Below are 20,543 nucleotides of genomic sequence, written 5' to 3'. Positions count from 1 at the left end.
ACCACCTGCTCGTACCTCCCCCCCCCCGCTTTCCCACCCCTGCCCCTTAGTCACAGGTTAATCACCTGTCAATCACAGGACTGATGTTGCTGTTCACCAGTGCCCCGGGCTGATGGGCAACTCAGAACGCCCCACACGTCTGCCCCCACAGTGGTATTGCATGTTTACCAAGAGCCAGCTTCTTGTCCATACTGGTTTATGCCAGTTAAACTTGTTATTGTAATTTCATCATTTAATTAAATATTATATAACTGATTAACTATGAGTTTGAAAAGACATATGTTTCTATAAAAGCTAAGATGAATGCTTTTAAAAACTCAGGCAAATGGATGAAAATTGCTGTCAAATAGGTATATGCAGCACATCTATCTAAGCAGGGGGAAAAATAGTAAAAATTGATACCTCATAAGCTCTTATAAGAATCTAAGTGTCTATAAGTTCTAGCTCTGTTTTAATTAAAATTGGCAATAGTAGACAATGCCTTAATGGATAACATTTATGAAAAAAAAAAAGATTCCAGTGGAGACTGATACTCAAATACATATTTTTGTTTAAAGTTCAAATGAAAGGATTAAAGTAATAGGTATTTTCTATAATTGCTCTTGATAAATGACTTTTTGAACTTAATCAATTACTACTTCTAATTCTATAGGAAAAGAGGCTTTTACTATTCTAAATGAAATTCAGCATTCTTGGTGCGCTCGAGATAATTTCTAGCTGGTTTTGTTATTTCAGTAACTTCATAGTGATTCAATAATAATAATACTTCATTTCTCATCAGCAAATAATTATTGATAAGCCGAGGCATGATTTCCTCTCTGCACTAGAACATGAGCTTCAGGACAGGGACCTCTGTCTTTTGTTCTCGGCTTTCTCTCCAATGTCTCCAACAGTGCCTGGCGCGTTATTTCTTGACTGGATAGGTGAAAGATTCTAAAGTATGTACGTTTGTTACAGAGAGAAGTGTTTTATATTTTACCTCGATATCACTATATTTTTAGCAAAAAGAAACATACTTTTGAATTAATGTATTGATTGTTTATAAAACTAAGATTAACTGCTTTATATAATATACATATGTTTATGTTTTTCTCTTCAATGAACATGTTGAAGTATAGGAACCTCTGAAGGGGAATTAGTCAATAATATTGTGACTATATTTTGCTCGGTGATGGGTGATCTCTAGACTTAGTGAGGTGATTACATTGTAAAGTATAGCATTGTTAAGTCACTATGCTGTACACCTGAAACTAATATAATCTTGTATGTCAGCTATATTAAAACAATAATTTTTTTAAAAGTATAGGCTCCTCAGTGCTTGTGTTACATTGGTTAGGAATTGAGGGATTGATTGGGATTCTTTTGTGAGCTCTAAAACTTGTGTGGCCTTGGTCAAGTTATTTTCTCTCTCTTCTACCTCAGTTTCCTCATCTGTAAAATGGTGAAAACCATAGGTTGTTAGAGGAATTAAAGGAGTTCATATTTATAAGGTGTGTAGAGAATGCCTGCCAAGATGGTTAGCACTTAATAAATGATAGTTATTATCATTGCACTTGAGTTTGACTCCTGGCCTTTTTTTTTTTTTTTTTTTTTAATCTGTGTGGTTTGGGCAATTTACTTATGGAAATAGGTTAGAGAGGTTAGATAAACCTGCAAGAGGTGTGTAATAAGTACTCAATAAATGTTAGAAAGAAAAAAAAAGCAGGCAGTGTCATATGGGAGAGGACATTCATTTATTTATTTAAAAACGTTTTACAATTGAAATAATAAAAATACTTTTATGCAGATACAGACTGTCTTGCCTTTGTCATTTCAGTAAATTTTCCTCATAGATTAGAAAGGTTTCTTTAATCTCATAAAGAAGTTTAAAATGGGTTTCATAATAACGAAAGATAATTGACTTTTAATCTGGACAAGTTTTGAATGCAAAAATGTCAAACACAAGCACCACATTGTAGTGCTTAGTTTGATGACTTCGTCCAGAATCCTAGGCTGGCAGTGAAAACTGGTTTTCTGAGTATTAATAGGGACTAAGTACACCGGGCTTGACTTGACAGGGAGGGAAATGCTCACATTATGCAAGGAATGCAGCTTCTTCCCGGGATGTTTTCTCATTTGAGGCCTATTAAAACCTCGTCTTGCTATTCCTGGCCATCTTAGCACCACTGACGTCGCTGGATTATAATCAGCCCACTGAGTGGCTATATTAAGGAGCGGGCCTGTGAGAATTGAGAAAGTGGAAACTGTCTTGTCCCCCAGTGTCAGACTAGACATCCCCCCTGTTGGTAGTGACCGTTTACATCAGCTCTCCACTACTCACAGATTCTGCACTGAAATTTACTACGAGAAAACGAGAGGATTTTTCCTTCTTTAAGAGAGATGCAGGTGATGGAATCATTACAGCAGAATATTTGTGTAGCAGTGAGCATGAATTTAGCATTGATTTGATTATTGCAGCGTGTGTTCCAGAGCGGCGGCCGCCCATTTGCAGCCTAATGTGTTTATTACAGTCTTCCCGGTGGCATCTTGAAGTGTCTTCCAACTAAAAAATTCATGAGCATTATTGGCTTTCAGTCAGAAAATGGAATATGTCTTCAAGTCACCGTCTAAAACACCACTTTAAGGCCATTATACAAAAGTAAATCTACGAGCGGCACATATTGAAAAGGAAGGAATTTTTAGCTTAAACATTTGTTTATACAGTGTTATTATTGTTCTGGGGAGTAAGAAAGAGCCTAAGAGAAGGTAGGTGCTGAACTATTTTACTCAGAACAGAGTGGTTGTAGTTGTAGGATATGTCATTTTCTTTAAGCTCCTCTCCACCTGTAAACTGTTAGTGAGGTATTATTGAAAAAATCATATTCTAATAGTAGTATGTATTTGGCTTATTGCAGCTAATTTTCAAAAAGTAAAGTATACAGTAAGTAGCTCAAAAGTTGTGAAGTTAAACTGAGAAGGTTTGCAAATAAGATGCCTTTATTCTGGATTTACTTGAAGCAAATCTCTTAAAACTTTGCAACTACTGTCACTGTTTGAATCAATGTGCGGTTTTATGAGTCTGAATCTGTAAATACAGACTGTAATATGTGAGGTAAATTAAAATGTTATTGTGTGAAAAGCAAGAAGCAATCTAGTGTTTGGTAAACATGAAGTTAAAAGTGTTCTTAGGATCTAATAAAAAGTAATAATACTTGGGGGAAATAATATACTATTTTTGAGGCTGAAATTTATTTAGGACATATTGTATGGCATCTCCTATGACTTGGAAATGCACCCCTTGTTTTGCCAGTGGGAAGAACATGTTTGATTTTTCTATGTGCTCTTGTCCCTGAATTGATAAATCCTCATAGGCCTAGGTCTACTTCTGTTGTACTGGCACGTGATTCTTCTTGGTTTGCTTGTTTGTATGAATCAGCAATATATTCTTGCATAATATGCATATTTGCTGCAGAGAATATTTAACTTTTACCAAAAGTTGGGGTCTTGCCAAAATAATGTCTACTTTGGGTGATTTTGCCCAGTTGACAGTGTTTGGAAAGAGGTATTTCCCTCTGTTGATTTGATGTCTCTACTTCTGTATCATATGACTGGCTTTCAAGGCTGGCCCACTTTTTGCTACCTTTCTCGAGCATCTAATCCTAAAAGCACATTTTGTATATTTAAGCATTAGATACCACTGTGCTTTCTCATGCTTATCAGGGTCTGGCCCAGAAATTTTGCTTTTGTAATATAAAGAGATCCCTTCCGCAGCACAGTGTACTTTGAGGGAGAAACTGTTTCGAGTATAGAATGCACTCCTGATAAAGAAATAGTGACTGCATCTTTTTTATTTTTAATATATTTTTATTTCAGAGAGGAAGGGATAGAGAGATAGAAACATCAATGATGAGAGAGAATTATTGATTGGCTGCCTCCTGCACGCCCTCCACTGGGGATTGAGCCCGCAACCTGGGCACGTGCCCTTGACTGGAATCGAATGCGGGATCCTTCAGTTCGCTGGCTGATGCTCTGTCCACTGAGCCAAACCAGCTAGGGCAGTGACTGCATCTTTAACTGTGTACCTCTGAGGATGGAGGGCTCTGAAAGAGTATCTTTTCCTAATGAATTTAACGGAATAGAAATGGAAAGGTGTCTAAGTAAGGATTTACATACACATTCGATATTACTTGAGCATTTCTTCATCTTACAAAGTTGGTAAAAGATCAGACTGCAGGTGACAGCACAATGCCATGTACTGTCTCTTGTAGAGAGGGGGCAGGAACAACCTGGAAGGCCTTGGGAGTTGTGGAAGCCTTCTCATGAAGAACTGGCTGATTTCTCAGGCGGCTCCTCCTCCGCTAGGTGTTGATAGGAGAAGCTGTATCCACAGCTCTTTGTACGTCAGTTCATTATAAATTTCATTTCAAGGTAAGCAATTTCAGAGAACGCCTTTGTGAAAATATTTCTTGGAACTAGCAATAGAGATCTGGTGTTTGACCACTTATTATGTTTGCATTTCAGCAACAACATTATCCTTATTTATTCTTTTACTGAATTTGTTCAGCGTACGATAAATCTGTCAGTTTTATAGGCCTCGCGTGGAAGATGGCCAATTCTGATAAGAGATAATATGCACATTATCATTTACATCAATTCTGCAGGATTAACCAGATTTAATGGTATGAGGCTATGTTGTGAGCGACAGCTTCCTTAGCTTAGAAGTTACATTGATGAATTCCATGCAAGAAGAGTGCTTTTTATTTTCAATTGTGTTGAGGTTTAGCATTTTCCTTTCCTTTCCTGTCAATATGGTAAGGATTTAACTGGCATTGTTCACCCCTCCCAGAATATTGTTACTTAAAAAAAACTGTTAATCTTGTGCAGAAACTCTAAGGTCTGCTTTATACCAGTTGCTCTCAGAGGGTGGCCGGGAGGCGTGCTGTCCCAGTGAGCAGGACTGTGGTCGTGTAGTAGATGGCAAGAAGGGACAAGTCGGAACTTCTTTTCCAGTCTTGTCCTTCCACAACCCCCAACATCTGGGAGAAACCCTTCTCAGTGACTGTAATTACCATCAGTTACGACCCAAGAGCTTTCTTGTGTCGTTTTCAGTTTTTCTGATTTATGTTGAACAGTTTCAGCATTGAGAATGAAACGCTCAAGAATTTTAATTTCCTGTGAATGCTGAAAACATGCAGAACTTAGAAGGAACTCTTAGTTTAGGCCTGCTTACAAAATGAAATTTCTAAACCTTCAGGGCTGCTCTTCAGTACTTTTTCTCTCCTACCTTTTCGTCAGAGATTATTTCACTTTGATCTACAAAAATGCCTTAAAACTCACCAATCCACATAGTTTCTTTTGTTTTAGATGGTTTTTCCAAGTGTACGTGCACACTAGAAGTCATAGACCTACCTACCTATGTAATCTATTGCTCTGTCTATCTGTGCTTTTTATCGGAGTCACTTGAGTGGGGGGAAATTAACTCACCTAAGCCCCAACCACACCTTCTGGTGTGAAATACTAGCATTGCTGGCAGCTGAGCTCACATCGGGCGTGCAGTTCTATTTGCACGCCTCATTAGTGAGGCTAACTGTTACTTATTTGGTTCGTCCACTGAAGAGCAGGACATAAACTCTGCTCCAGGATTACATCCACTCTGGCCCTGTGGCAGGCAAGAGGCAGCGTGGGAGCCGGCCACTGCCTGTCACCACCTTGCTCTCCCTCCTCTCTTCCCTGCTCAACCCTAAATTCACTGCCTTTTTATTCCACCTGGGAATCTGTGGGGCTTTTCACCTTGGTTGAGGAGCAGTGATTCTGGGGCCTCCCCAGCCTCATGTTCGTGGCAGGCAGGGTGCGTCCACCTGTCCGTGGCCAGTTACTACAGATCGCCCCCTGTCTTTTTTTTCCTTTTGGTGGTTTAAAGGGTGGTTGGCATCATGTACTGGGCATACACAGCCCAGGACAATTGCTCAGAAAGGAGACATATGGGGCAGACACAGAAAAATAAGGACACAAGCATGTTCGTAAAGCTGAAATGTTTAGGTTTTAAGGGAATCTATTCAAGGTACCATCACATAAGAAAAGGAAAAACTTGGCTCTTCAAAAGGAAACTAATGATGTTTTAAAACTACAATTACAGTGGTTTGTGAGCCAGCCTTCAGTAGGTACAAATAAAATATAAACAGTCTGCTAAAATGGCCTTAATATACATAAACCAGAAAACATTCGCTCCTTGCTTCACTCACTGTCTCCTAGTCCCTTGTTGAATAAATCAGTGCCGTCCCCGCATGCAAAGGTACAATTATCCGTGTCTCTATTGGGGGAACTTAAAAGTAGACAATGCTGATGCTAAATCCCAAAGTCTGTACATACGACTTAAGTAAAATGGTCACATTGTAATTGTCTGTTGAAAAGCTTTCTGATCTTTCTGATAGAACTATACTTTTTAATATACATCAACAAACTTATCACATACACCTACAGTACGGGGCATTTTGTTATATGTTGAGGGTTACATTTGCATGATAAAAATTTACTTGAAATCTTAGTATTTATAGAAGGCTGCTTCCAGGGTAAAAAGTTCCTGGGATTTTTCTGATGGTGGCGGCGGTGGCGGTGTTGGAAGCTTTCTTAGATTGGACGAGTAATGTTTTTTGTCACATGCTCATGAGTGAAACCCTGGGAATTGTGGTTCCAAGAGAAATACAGAAAAAATACAGAGTGTAGGGCATCACCTGGGAAGAGTTTGGTGTCCAGGTTTTTGTTTGGCCTCTGGGCTTCTTTCCTGGGCGTCACAGTCAGAGGAGTGCATACGGCTGTATGACACCCTCACCTTTTACTTGTTTCTCTCCCCCTCGCCTGGTTTTCTTCTGGAGAGAACATTCCTCCGTGCTCCTCACACACCAGCTTGGCGGACCAAGGCTCAGTGAGTGCATGATGTGTAGGGGAGGTCTTGCTGCTTCCCCCACCTGACCCGTGACTGTGTGATTAGAGGAAGATTGGCTTGTTTGATGGGAGACCCTTTGCTGTACGTTTCTGTGAAGAGCAGGAGTGGGTCGGCCTGGGTCTCCGTCCCAGTTCTTGCTAATCTGCTCCCCAGCCCTGTGCTGGAGATGCTGCTGATTACCCCATTTTACAGAAGAGGTCATTAAGGCATGAGAGGCGGCTTTGTAAGGTCCCACCAAGAGGTGCAGTTGGACATGGATGCTGGCCATTTGCTTCTCAGCCCTACTGCTGCTCATGGTCCGGTTTTGATGATTAAGTTCTATCTGTAAATTTCTTGGTACAGAGTGAATGCTAAATGAATAGTAACTAAATACAGATTATGCCTATTATCAGCCCAGAATTCTGACGACAGCGCAGGACCTTGGGGCTTGTTACACTGCTCCCGGCAGCAGAAAGCTCAGGCCTTGGCTTTCAGATTCGTCCCCTCCTGTGTGACCTGTTGAATACAATGTGCAATTGGTGCGAACTCCCTCTGCCGCTACAGTGTTTCTTCGTCCTACTTACACGTGACTCCTAAAAAAATTAACTCCGCTGCCCCCGTGGGTCGGAGTTGAGTCCAGAAGGAGTGATTGTAGTGAGCCTGAGCACCCGGATTACGAGGAGGGGACAGGTGGGCCGTGTGATCGGTAGGTGACAGCGATACAGTGGTCACTCTCAGGTGGTGTTTTCTTAGCCCACCCTCCCCTTTCTCAAATTCTTGACCTTCCACCGACTTGCCCTTCCCTCCAATTTTTCCAACCTGAAAAGGAAGAAAAGCCGCCACAGAAAGAGAAGGAGGGCAGAGGTGATTTTAGGAGCCTGGGGGACAGAAGGCAGAGGAAATAGCATGGAATTGAGCTCTAGGAAATATTTTTACAGGCTGGATAAAACCTTTTGGGCTGCTGTTTGTTTGTTTGTTTGTTTGTTTATTGGGGGGAGGGGCAGTTAGCAGTTATTGAACACCTTGAGTAACAACTGTCTATGTCAGGGGTCCTCAAACTACGGCCCGTGGGCCACATGCGGCCCGCCGAAAACATTTATCCGGCCCGCCGGGTGTTTTTGCCGCCGCTGTGTGCATAGGAATTTGTTCATAGTTTTTTTTAAACTATAGTCCGGCCCTCCAACGGTCTGAGGGACAGTGAACTGGCCCCCTGTTTAAAAAGTTTGAGGACCCCTGGTCTATGTCCTCAAAATCTTTCTCAGTCTCTTTGTTAGTTTGTTGAGAACTCAGCCTCTATTGCTGTTGGATTTGCATATTTAAACATTATTTGGATTCTACTAATGATGAACACACTGTTTCTTATTATATGTCCTTATATTTTCTTACTGGAAGGTATTCAGCCAGCAGGAGCCAGTAATTCTCCTCCTCGGTTAGGGTCAGTAATGTTACCTGATTTTTTTAGTATATCTTAAAACCTTGGGTGATAGCAGCAAGAACCCACGGAGGGCAGGGGAGGGAGTCAGGGATGTGACAGGAAGCCATGGCTGGGAAGTGTGCTCAGGTAGGTGAGCTGCCCTGGGTGGAGCACTGAGGGAGGAGCAGGGAGGTAGGAACCTCCTGTTAGAGGGCCACTGCTTAGGGAGGCCTTGTGCGGGCCTAGGAGAGAGGTGTCATATCTCCCTGGTCGGATTTGGAAACGTCCAACTTTGTGGCGTGGCACTACCTCTTCCCAGAGCATTCTGTCATGGGTGAGCTATTGCAGCATGGGCTTCGCATTGGCCAACCCAAAACAGAGACTGGGAGGAGCCCCTTACAACACCTGTAGTTTCCACATGTACAAGAGCACGCCTGAAACTGGAGGCTGGTGCAGAAACCAGGGCCAGCAGTTGTGGTTCATGGTACTGATGAAATACGAGGCCTGGTGAAAGGGTAGGCTTGTTTGTTTTTATGAATTGTAACCTTTACATTTGCTTAACCTTTTAACAAGATTTTTAAAAAAGCAGCCTTTTTGTTAAAAGTTATACTCGAACATCAGTCAAAACCGTTGTCAAATTTCTGATAGGAGTCAAAGTTTTTTCGTTATTGGTAAGTTGATCAGACACTTGATCATCAGCTCTTTTCACTTTCCCCCTTGTTTTCTGTTTTAGTTGCTGATATGTGTTCAAGATGAGTGGGATGGGAGAAAACACCTCTGACCCGTCCAGGGCAGAGACAAGAAAGCGCAAGGAATGTCCTGACCAGCTCGGACCCAGGTTAGAGGATTGCCCACAGAAGCCACATGCGGCTTCTTTGATATTGTAGCACTGATTTTACGCCTGATTTGATACTGTGATTGGTTTTTCTCCTTAACAGTTAATCAAATATGTATTATTTAGCTGACATTTTGGAGATGCTAATCAGTTACAGATCTTATTATTTTTTCTAAGAAGAGAAAAGCTACATTCTTCTGATATCCCCTGAGTACTTGACGCTTAAAACCTCTTTATTCCATAATCTTGAGCTTTTCACACTCTTTTCTGTTCGATCACACTGTCATAAAGACAAGAAGATCCCAAACTAAAAGGATCTGCAGTTAATTTTATACTGGGTTTTATTCTGTTTTTTTGTTTGTTTTAATGAGCAAGACATGAAATGTTATATCCGCTTGCTTGGATTTTATAACAAAGACTGTGGCTCTGCAGTGAGCACAGCAAAAAGTTTTACAGCAAGTTCCATGTCATATATTATGGGTGGATGTATGAGTTGTTATAGCCTCCATGCAGGATAATTTAGCAGTACCTTTTTAAAGTTATAAATGCATATTCTCGTTGAACTAACATTGTTCCTCTTCTAGGAATTTTCCAACAGTATACTTTTACATGTGCAAAATTATGTATGTTTGAGCTTACTTCGAACAGCGTTGTTCATCATTGCAAAAAAGTTAGGAAAAACCTAAATGCTTGTAGGCTTGTATTTAAACTATTTAAATGTCTATAACCTGGAACACAATACAGGTTATTGTGAAAAAGAATGTGGACATTATTAATGGGATGACATGAAAAAAATCTGTTAAGAATATTTAAATCATGTCATTGACTTTAAAATTTAAATAGAAAGAGCAACTTCTATTAAATGGCCAGTAAAATGATGAGATGGGGAACAGCAGAGAAGAGGACTAGAGATCGTCATTAAGAGAGGAAGAGAAGGAGAAAGAGCAAAGAGCCAGTGTTTTATATTTCCTTCTCTCCTTGTAGTGCCAAGCAAAATAAGCCTGTTAAGTCACCACTGTCCACATCCCAGCTCCTGTGTGTTGCCTCTAGATTCCCTAGTACTTCCTGGCTAACCACAGTCCGTCAGTCAAACTGCCTGCAGCGCTCAGAGCCCTCCTCCAGCAGGCAGTGTGGTAAACTGGCGTGTTCCCGTGGAGGGGCGTTCTCTGTGCAGATGCCATGGGGAGTGGGGGGGAGGGGGTGACTCCAGCCCTCTCCCTGGCACTCTCCCATCTTGGTAGCACAGCTCCCCCTTCACCTATTTGTCATTTACTTATTGTCTTGGGGAGTGAGAGAGGGGAGAGATGGAGGGAGGAAGAGGTGGGTATAGGGGTCCAGAAGGGGAACTTGGCTCCTATACAAATTCTAGCCACTCCCTCCCTTTCCCTGCACTTAATCAGCTAGAAACGAGGAATACACATGAGACTTAAGAAAACCAAATTCAGGTTTTTGCTCTACTGGGTGATCTTGGACAAATGGTATAACCAATGTAAAATGGGGAAATTATATTCTATCTTAGGTTTATTAGTTGGTGAAAATAAATCTAATATTTAGAAGCTAATATATGGAAGTCTACTACAAACTACAGGATTTTATAAACTGCTGTTATATGCAGATAATTCCAATTTGTTAAAAATACAGAAAGCGGCTACATTAAACAATTTGCTTTGTTTATATATTGTATTGTTTGAATGTCTTTTAGTGGGCCCTCTACTGTACTCGAGAACAAAAAGGTCCACTGTTATTATCAAAGGGAACTCTTGAATTTGCTGTTTATCAAATTCAAATGAGAAGATCTTGCCAGTTTTTTCCCCTCCCTACCATTAACGTTTTAAAACTTTAGTTGAACTTGGATCGTTTGTTTATATTTTGCATGTCATTCAGCTTGGACAGTTAACAACTACCCTGGTCAGTTTCGCTTCTGTTTCTAGTGGTACTATGGATTTTGCATTATCTAAAAAGCCTGTTTGGTTTGATTACTAACATCTTGAAGAAGTCTGTGAAATTATATAGATTTATTTATCTTAATCTTTTTATGCTTTATCAAAAATCGTTGAAATTTATTTTTATTTTAACTAGGTTAACTTCCCTTTCTTGTATTGACCTTACATAAACTTCAAACTTTTTATAGACGTAACTTCCATTTTCTAAAACATAAAGGAATCCTTTACTTACTCAGCAATAAATTTCATAGCCACGCTTGGTGTCAAGCACTAGGTGAGCAAATTGTCTGATCCGTGTCAGTGGAAACAGTAAGCACATTGGACATATGATGACACAAGTAAATATATAATTATAAACTGGGGTAAATTTAATTTTTTTAAAAAACATGCAACATTTAGAGCAAATTCAGGTTTCTCTCCTCCCACCCCCAAAGTACTTTTGTGTTTACATAAATAACTTCTGTTGGCTGTCTTTGTATTAAAACTTGTTTGACATGCTTATCTTTTTCAAAATAGTTCTTCTTCAAATTCATAATAAAAACATGTTTTGTTTTGTTTTTTTAGCCCCAAGAGGAGCACTGAGAAACGCAATCGTGAACAGGAAAATAAATATATCGAAGAACTTGCAGAGCTGATATTTGCAAATTTTAACGACATAGACAACTTTAACTTCAAACCTGACAAATGTGCAATCTTAAAAGAAACTGTGAAGCAAATCCGTCAGATCAAAGAACAAGGTAAGAGGACCAAATTGATATTTTGGAGAGTTTAGTTGGTTTCTGGTTTTCCATGTGTGAGAAGTCTCTTCAGAGTCCCTTTAATCCATTTCTTCAGCTTAAATTATTGATGAGGAAATGATGTCACAGAGCAAGATGAATGCAAGTATCACTTGCAGTGGTGTATAAATAGGCTTTATGTAAAATTCACCAATTCCCTGAGGTGCGGCAGGGTGATGTCACTTTTCGTCTGGTAAACTCCGTGAGGTGCCCGCAGCCTCTGCCCATCTTGGACTTCCGGAGCTTGCATGGCAAGCGACTGTCATAATCTGCAAGAGACGAGCCAAGCGAAGATGGAGACCAGAAGTAAGGAAGTGAACCTCCTGTTCCAGCTCGTCAGCATATTTGATGAAGTCTGAGCTCCGACCGGCCGCACCACTAGATTAGAATTTCATATCCTGAGTGACAAGCGATTTGAAAGGCTCATGCCTCTACACGGAATTCTTTTGTGAAGTTGAAACACAGAACATGACAGCTTTCTTCCTGGGGTTTTCTTTTTTTCTGAGATCATTTTCTGCCTCTCTTCTTTGATATTTTTGCCTACAGAAAAACTTTAAGAAAATAATATTTGAAAAAACACATTAGACTTTGTGGTGCCAAGAAAAAATCTGTATTAGGCAAGTATGAACAGTGCCTCGGTGCTCAGGGCCAATATATGCTCTTGAAGTATTCACACGCTGCTTCCCTTCAGGGCGAGGGAGATGAGTATCTCCTGTAATCTGTTTTTGAATGCATCCTCTTAGAGTATCTACCTTTTATGTAATATTCAAAAGAGGCAGATTTTAGAACAGTGATGTCTTTGTCTGTATAGGTATATGAGCCTGAAACCGCCTGATCCGATCTATTATAAAATCCCAGCTACCTACTCTCATATTATCATCAGAGCCTTTTCCATTTTCATGCATGTACTATTAAGCTAAATTTTATATAAAGCAATTTTACAAATGTAATTCTGTCTTCTAAGAACTTCTAAGGAATATACATATAGCATACACAATGCAGTTTCTAATACCAGCCCACCCTGAAAATCAGTCTTTATTTCCTGGCTTTTCTGTCAAGATTATATCATAACATTCACCATTCAAGGCGTTTCCCCTCTCAATGCCTGTCTCAGTCTCCCTTCATCTCTCTCCTTTTCCCCATGACACTCACTAGTTACCAAAAACTCAGTTAATCTCCAGTGTGTATCTTCATTCTTTGGTATCAGCAAACGGATAAAATAATATTCCTAAAGCTCTTAGGAGAAAAAATTGCTTAAGGTTTCACAGTGTTGTGCAGTTGCCATATTTCTGGTTGCTGATACCATTGCAGTGGAGAAATCACTAAGTTTCTTGTTTCAGATTTCTAAATTTTGAATAATTCAATTTTGTGAACATTGCATGGTAGGCAGTACTTTACACTTAAAACAGTTACATATATATTTTTTTTTCTATCAAGGTCTTGCACAAGGTTTTAAAGTTTTGCAAAACCTTGGTAATTCCCCCTTCAAACCATCAAACACGTTCGGATGTGTCACACTGGGCCTGTGCCATACTTTCACTGTGGGTTTAATCATGGGCTGCACACCACAACCACCCAAGAAGCAGCAACAATAAACACCCTGTCACGTCTTATTCTTCTAATAATGTTCCTATTAATTTGAAAACTAATGTGTTTTGAAAGGGGAAACAGAACTTAAAAACCAAATGAAAAGAACAAATACACTTTTAAGTTTTCAGCTAGTCTAGTACTGTAAGAAGATTTCGTGTTTAGTAAACTGTCTTTAAAAAGAGCAGGACTTTAGAAGCAAATAGGACAGAAGCTGCGTTTGTGCCCTGGTTCTGCCCCCGACAAGCTGTTTGAACCAGGGCAAAGTATTTCCTCTCTCTGAGACTCAGTTTCCTCCTTCAGAATTTAGCAAGCACAACATCGAGGTTGCACAGTTGTTGAAAAATTTATGAGCTAAGTGAACACACTCAGCAAGTGCCTGTCGCAGTCGATGGTTATTAGGTGTTCAGTAAGTAGCGTTCCCAGAGGTGGCATTTTCATCACTTATACTAAGATCTTCAGACAGTGAGTGCTTCCTTCAGATGGAAAGGGGGTGGTTATGGACATCCTTCCCTCCAGGGACATCTGAAGCAGTGAGGTTCTTGGTGTCTGTGCTTGCCCCTCACCCCCTCCAGCTCTGCATGGGCCAGCGTGCTTCTCTCAGCAGCTGACAGCCACTAGGGCTCAAGAGCAACACAGAAGTGTGACCCGAGCCCTTCTGTCTCACTCCGTATGCCCGCCCACCCAGCCGATCCCCATTACTCAGTATAAATAAATCTAACCATCATCTTGACAACATTGTCCAAGTTTAATTTGTATTTTAGCCACAGGCATCAGCCTGAATGGAATCATTACTGTCCTAGAGAAGTTAAGCTGGATTACATGAGATGTTGCACCAAAGAATACTTCGTCGGGAATGCCAGGCTCATCCTTAGGGAACCTTCCAGTGTCCAAGGCGCAGGCAGGTCAGCCAGCATGACGAGCTCTTGCACTCAAGTCTACTCTGTCATCAGCTGCTCCTCAAGTTTCCGTTGCTTCATAAATAAAGGGAGAGAAGAAGGGATGTTTTTAACGGCCTAACGGATGGGAACTTGGAGGGGAACTACCAGCTCTTCACATAAAGGAGCATCCTCTTGTATGAAGTGGTAGGGAGACTCGTGTTTGTAGCCACCAGCCCTCGGAGAGCGTTCACACTGGGTGGGCCTTGTTAGGAGCAGGGCAGGTCCAGAGTCTGCGCTTGAACCATTCCAGCAGCTTTTTGATACTGAAGGATGATGTTTCCTCCTGTTTGGTACGATGCTGATAAGTGTTTAAAACTTCAGGCTTCTATACCTTACAAACAGCGGTCATAAATGGTGAAAAAACCGATTTCCTCATTGGAGGGCTAATATTGCTTCTGTTTCACAGAATAATAAGTAGTACAAAAAATACAATAGTCTATTTTGGATTACAATGTCCAATTTCACACTTTTAATCAGAAAAGTTAAATAGAAATTTCTGTGGCAAATTCCTATGCTCTTAAAAAATAAAATTGACTCAAACTACCTAATTAAAAACTGGTCAGAGCACCTGAATAGACACTTCTTCAAAGACATACAGATGGCCAATAGAAATATGAAAAGATGCTCAATGTCAGTAATCATCAGGGAAATGTAAATCATAACCACAAATATCACCTCACACCTGTCAGAATGACTATTATTAAAAAGACAAAAAGAATGTGTTGGGGAAGAAGTGGAGAAAAGATGACCCTTGTGCACTGTTGGTGGGATGGTAAATGCATGCAGCCACTATGGAAAGCAGTATGGATATTCCTCAAAAAAATTAAAAATTAAACTACCACATGGCCCAGCAGTACCACTTCCATGTATTTATCTGAAGAAATGACTTGTTGGACTAAGCAACATAAAAGGTCACTCTCATTTCTCCTTCTGATTTTTCTAATGATACAGTTTTGATTGTAGTGGCAGTATGAGAACATTGGGATTGTAGATTACTTTGTACATTTGAATTGCCCCTAATATTAAGGATAGCATCAAAAAATAAAGAAGTATTTTAAAGAGGGTGAGGGTCAGTGATTTAGTGGAGTCAACTCGCATCAACCAATGAGAGCCAATTGCTACATTTCAAGAATTTTTATAAGCCAATTGATAAACAACCATTATTAAAAATCATATAGACTTACAATTAAATTATATTACAAAACAAGCATAAGAAAAACGAAAGCTCATCATTTCCTAATTATGCTACTTCATTTTACCCTTATCTATGCTGTAGAGGCTCTTTGTGTCATATCTATTTACATGAGAGAAATACTATGTAGTGGTGGCTACTACACATCTCTTCCGAAGTCTGCATTCAATACCGAGTATTCACACCATGGAAATCTAAAAAACAGTAAACTCTACAAATCAAGGCTTGACTTACTGTTTTGTTGACTGTCATTCTAAACATAAGAAAGTAGTGGAGAAAGTATTAATAATTAACATTAGAACATTACGTAGCCAATACATACACACACAAAAATTATGACCAATGCAGCAAAAAAGTCACTCACGAGTTGAGAAACAATTGCATTTCTACATATAATATCCTCACCATATATCTTTATTATTTCACTTTTGTCTTATTCATTAACTTATATGAAAAGGTCAAATCACCTGCCCCCTCTCCAGCTCTCTGGTGGACCTTGTCGGCTCTTGCTTGTCCCTGTTACCTGAGTGACATGTTCAAGAATTTTTCTTTAAGGAGAACTAAAGAGGGCAAGAGTCATGGCAATTTTTATTTCACTCTTATTTACTTGAACACAGGAATGAATTTGGCTCTATCTTACTATTGGAGATCTGAAGCTATTATCTGTTTTCATAAAAATAAATCAAACTTTCTTTCCTTGTTTGACAATATAACCTGTGGTCGGCATTCTGCTCTTGACATTGCAATTTTGAATGAAGATAAAATGTTTTTTCGCTGATCTGCATATAAATCACTTTCCTATTCTTATGTGGCTCAATGGCTCATGTTATTAATGAAATTAGTGAGCAGGGGTGGAATTCCTGCTCTTATTTTCTCCTCAGACCCCTTATTATTTTTTCTTAAGTATATGAAAACGTTATTTTTGTTAGTTTAACAGCTTTCAGATGAAGAGGTTTTGAATAATTTAATGTACCCTAATGCTTCATGATTTTAACAATTTATGACATGACCTCTAATTTCAACAACTTACACTGCCTTCCACACTCTAGAAAGGAGGCATCCCGTTTTGCCTTGATTGCCTTGTATTATTATAAAAAGAAATTAATTCTGACACCCCACTCCCTGTATTGATTTTACTCAAGAGCAAACATTCAGTAATAAATTTTATTGAGTAAATACTATATGCAAGACATTGTTATTCACTGAGGGGGAATCTGACAATCAGTAGTACATGGGCTTTTTGTTTTGTTTTGTTTTTACTTTTTTTGGAGCTTTCATTCATTTGAGAGGAAATCGACTTGTAAACAACCAACCAGCTGTGGAACTGAAAGGGACAGTGGGAATAAGTGTGATTACAGAAGCAGGCCTTACTGTAAGTGAGGTTTTAATAGGTGAAAGAGTGGCCAATGGGGCTGGGCCGGGAAGCAGTGGGTGAGGGGGTGGGGAGGCTTGTCAGGCACGGAGCAGAGGAACCAGAGCCAAGGCACAGGACCCTGGAGGGAACACCATGTAGTGAAGCGTCCGGTTGGATTTGAGGTTGAAAAGGACTAGAATTTGGCGAAGGTGCCATAAAATCGGACTCCTCACCGTCTTTGGCCGAGTTGGTTTGAAGTCATCTACCAGGGTCTCTAGGCTCTGGAGATGCCCAGTCCTAGGCATGGGACTTGTGTGTACAGAGCACAAATGCCACTGTTTGACATTTCGCTGTTGGTGTCATTCTCTTTTTGGTTTAGGCTTAAAGTACATTTTTCTTAGTTTTTTGTGGTTTTGTCTTTTCATTTGTTTGGTTTTGTTTTCTGTTTCTCTTTTTAAGCAAATGGGTAAGAACCTATCTTCCCAACCTGTTGTACTGGTAGAACAAACAAGAGGGAACCGTCACTGTTCTTGTGTACTTTAGGTTAATTTTCAGGCTATAGTGGATTGTACAGTAAGAAATCATTATACATGCAACTATTTTATTTATTTTTTAATCCTCACCCGAGGACATGCTTAGAGAGGGGAAGGGAGAGAGAGGAACATGGATCAGTTGCCTTCCGTACATGCCCCGACCAGGAGCCCACAACCCAGGTATGTGTCCTGACCAGGAACTGAACCAGTGCCCAGGATGACGCTCAGCCAGCTGAGCCACTCCAGCCAGGCTGGATTTTTGGTGGTTTTCTTAATTTTGGTAAAAGACACTTACAATAAATTTATCCTTGTAACAATTTTTAAGTCTGCATTATCTTATTTATATGCATGCTGTTGAACAACAGTTCTCTAGAGCTTTTTCGTTTTGCGTGCTAGAAACTCCATTCCCATTTAACAACTCACTGTTTCCCCTGGCCATCACCTTCTACTTTCTGTTACCATCACTTTGATTACTGTAGATACCTCATATAAGTGGAACCATGCAGTATTTGTCTCTTTGGCATTGGCTTATTTAACTTAGCATAATGTCCTCACGTTTCATTTACATTGTAATATATGACAGGATTTTCTTTTTAAGGCTGTATGTACATATCACATTACCATATCATATTTATCCATTCATTCATCAGTGGACATTGAGGTTGTTTCTACATCTTCACTATTGTGAAAAATGCTGCAGTGAGTGTGGGTATAGAAATATCTCTGAATTTTGTCTTCAATACTTTTGGATTAACACCCACTTCTATTTTTAATTTTTCTACTGTGTCTGCACCACTTTTACAGTTCCACCAACCGTGCATGAGGGAGCCTGTTTCTCTGCATCCTCACCAACACTTGTTACTGTCTGGTGTTTTGATAGTGGCCATCCTGATGAGGTGATATCTCATTACGGTTCTGATTTACATTTCCCTAACGATTAATTAATTATATAGAGCAACTTTTTCAAGGAGATAGCTTGAAAAGAATAAGTATCTAATACCATATAGCAGTATTGAATTCCTTCTGTAGTAAATATCTTAGTATCAGATATTGTTTGATAGTTTAGGGCACCAAACATGACCCTAAGCTAAGAGTGTGGGGAGGAGGTAGTGAGAAGCAAGAAGATCCCTTGAGGCAAATCTGAAATCAGTAAGAAAAATTAGAGAAAACCACAATGGCATTAAGATATTTGGCCTCATTTCAGCTGTTTCTCATGCTCCCCTAAAGAACGTCTCTTTCCCTCACGCCGTTTGCTCCATCAGAGGTCTGTATGCAGGCTGTAGGAAAGGAAGAAGTGTAAGTCATGCTTGGTTATCTCTTTGCCTATCGTTTGGGGGTGGACAAATAGAGGCACTCACGTATGTTGTTTACCAATTCTTTCCTCCTCTTATTACTGTGTTGTTCACGCTGAAATATTTTAGTTCATTTCTACTTAGAAAATGATCACCTCTCCTAAATACTGAGTCATTTATCTCTGATAATAAGTGTAAGGGTCCAGTTTTTTAAATCATCTCATCTTTTCTGTCACCCCTGATGTTTTTAAAGTAATAATTCCAGGAAAGCAGTGATCATGGTGTTTTTCATCTCAGCTTTGTTGGTAAGAAATGGGGACCTCTTAACAGCTTGTGTTTTGCCATGAGTGCAAAGTCTAGTAAAACTTGGCCTTCTGCCTTATTATAATTGTTAGTTCAGCTTTTACTCCAGACGGGCTCTTACCAGCATATCAGCTATTGAATTCTGTTTTGTTTTCTAAGAATGTGACAGTGAAGAATAATTCATAAAATACAAGAATTGCACTTCTGCTTATAATACTTCTCGATTAAAGACTCTGGATACAATTAACCTTACCCTGAGAATTGATTTTAATTTGACGTTTTTTCTTGTGGTAAAATATGCATAGCATTCATTGCTGTTCATCTCTATATCTTTTTCATCATTCCGAATAAAAACTCCTGATCTATTAAGTAATAATTATTCACCTCTCCTCCCCGCAACCCCTGGTAACCACTATTCTGTGGATTTGACTATTCTAGTTATCTAGAATAGTGGAATGGTATAGTACAATGATGGCGAACCTTTTGAGCTCAGCGTGTCAGCATTTTGAAAAACCCTAACTTAACTCTGGTGCCGTGCCACATATAGAAATTTTTTGATATTTTCAACCATAGTAAAACAAAGACTTACATTTTTGATATTTATTTTATATATTTAAATGCCATTTAACAAAGAAAAATCAACCAAAAAAATGAGTTCGTGTGTCACCTCTGACACGCATGTCATAGGTTCGCCATCACTGGTATAGTATTTACTTTCTATGAGTGGCTTATTTCACTTACTATAATGTCCTCAAGATTCACCCATGTGGTAATATATATCTGCATTTCCATCCTTTCTAAGGCTGAATAGTATTCTATTGCATGTATATGCCATATTTTGTTTATCCATTTATCCATCAGTGGGCACTTGGATTGTTTCCACCTTATAGCTATTGTGAATAATGCTGTTATACACCATGATTATTTGTGAACAAATATCTGTTCAAGTCCCTGCTTTCATTTTTTGGGGGATCTGTACCCAAAAGTGGTATTACTAGATCATGTGTTAGTTCTGTTTTTAATTTTTTGAGGAATCATCCCATCTAATAATAGACAAGCATGGTAATTAACCGTACCTCCGACACGCTTCCCATTGGCTAATCAGGGCAATATGCAAATTAACTGCCAACCAAGATGGTGGCCGGCAGCCAGGCGGCTGAAGCGAACAGGAGGCTTGCTTGCTCCAGTGATGGAGGAAGCCAAGGTTCCCCGCCTGCTGCTGCCAGCCTCTGAGCTGCACTCTAAGAAACAATGTCACAATTATAGAAGCTAAACAAACCCAGAAACCTGCTTTCAGCCAGCCGGGCCTCAGAGCTGGAGCTGCAACAGTGTTTCAAGTATAGAAGCCAAACAAACCCAGATACCTGCTTTCAGCAGCCGAGGTCTCAGAGCTGGAGCCGAGCCTCAGAGCTAAAGCCGGCTCTCAGTTCCAGTGACAGCCATAGAAGGTAAATAAATCCCAGAATAAAAAA

General features: G+C 39.8%; 1 protein-coding gene across 7 annotated transcripts in view; it reads left to right on the top strand.

Annotated features, from left to right (window-relative positions):
• Window positions 1-20,543, top strand: part of NCOA2 (nuclear receptor coactivator 2) — a 249,509-nt gene that overhangs the window by 153,844 nt on the left and 75,122 nt on the right. For 6 of the 7 annotated variants that reach the window (XM_014539821.1, XM_014539824.1, XM_005866357.2 and 3 more), the window contains 2 exons: window positions 9,049-9,153; window positions 11,658-11,830. In XM_014539821.1, coding sequence (XP_014395307.1) covers window positions 9,068-9,153; window positions 11,658-11,830 — 259 coding nt within the window. In that variant the 5' untranslated portion in view covers window positions 9,049-9,067. Of the gene's footprint in view, window positions 1-4,297; window positions 4,408-9,048; window positions 9,154-11,657; window positions 11,831-20,543 lie in introns of those variants that run through there. The other variant, XM_014539822.1, reaches the window with a different exon arrangement.

The sequence above is a fragment of the Myotis brandtii genome, unplaced genomic scaffold, assembly GCF_000412655.1.
Source record: "Myotis brandtii unplaced genomic scaffold, ASM41265v1 scaffold23, whole genome shotgun sequence".
Taxonomy (NCBI): Eukaryota; Metazoa; Chordata; class Mammalia; order Chiroptera; family Vespertilionidae; genus Myotis; species Myotis brandtii.
This window is presented reverse-complemented; position numbering and strand designations above follow the sequence as displayed.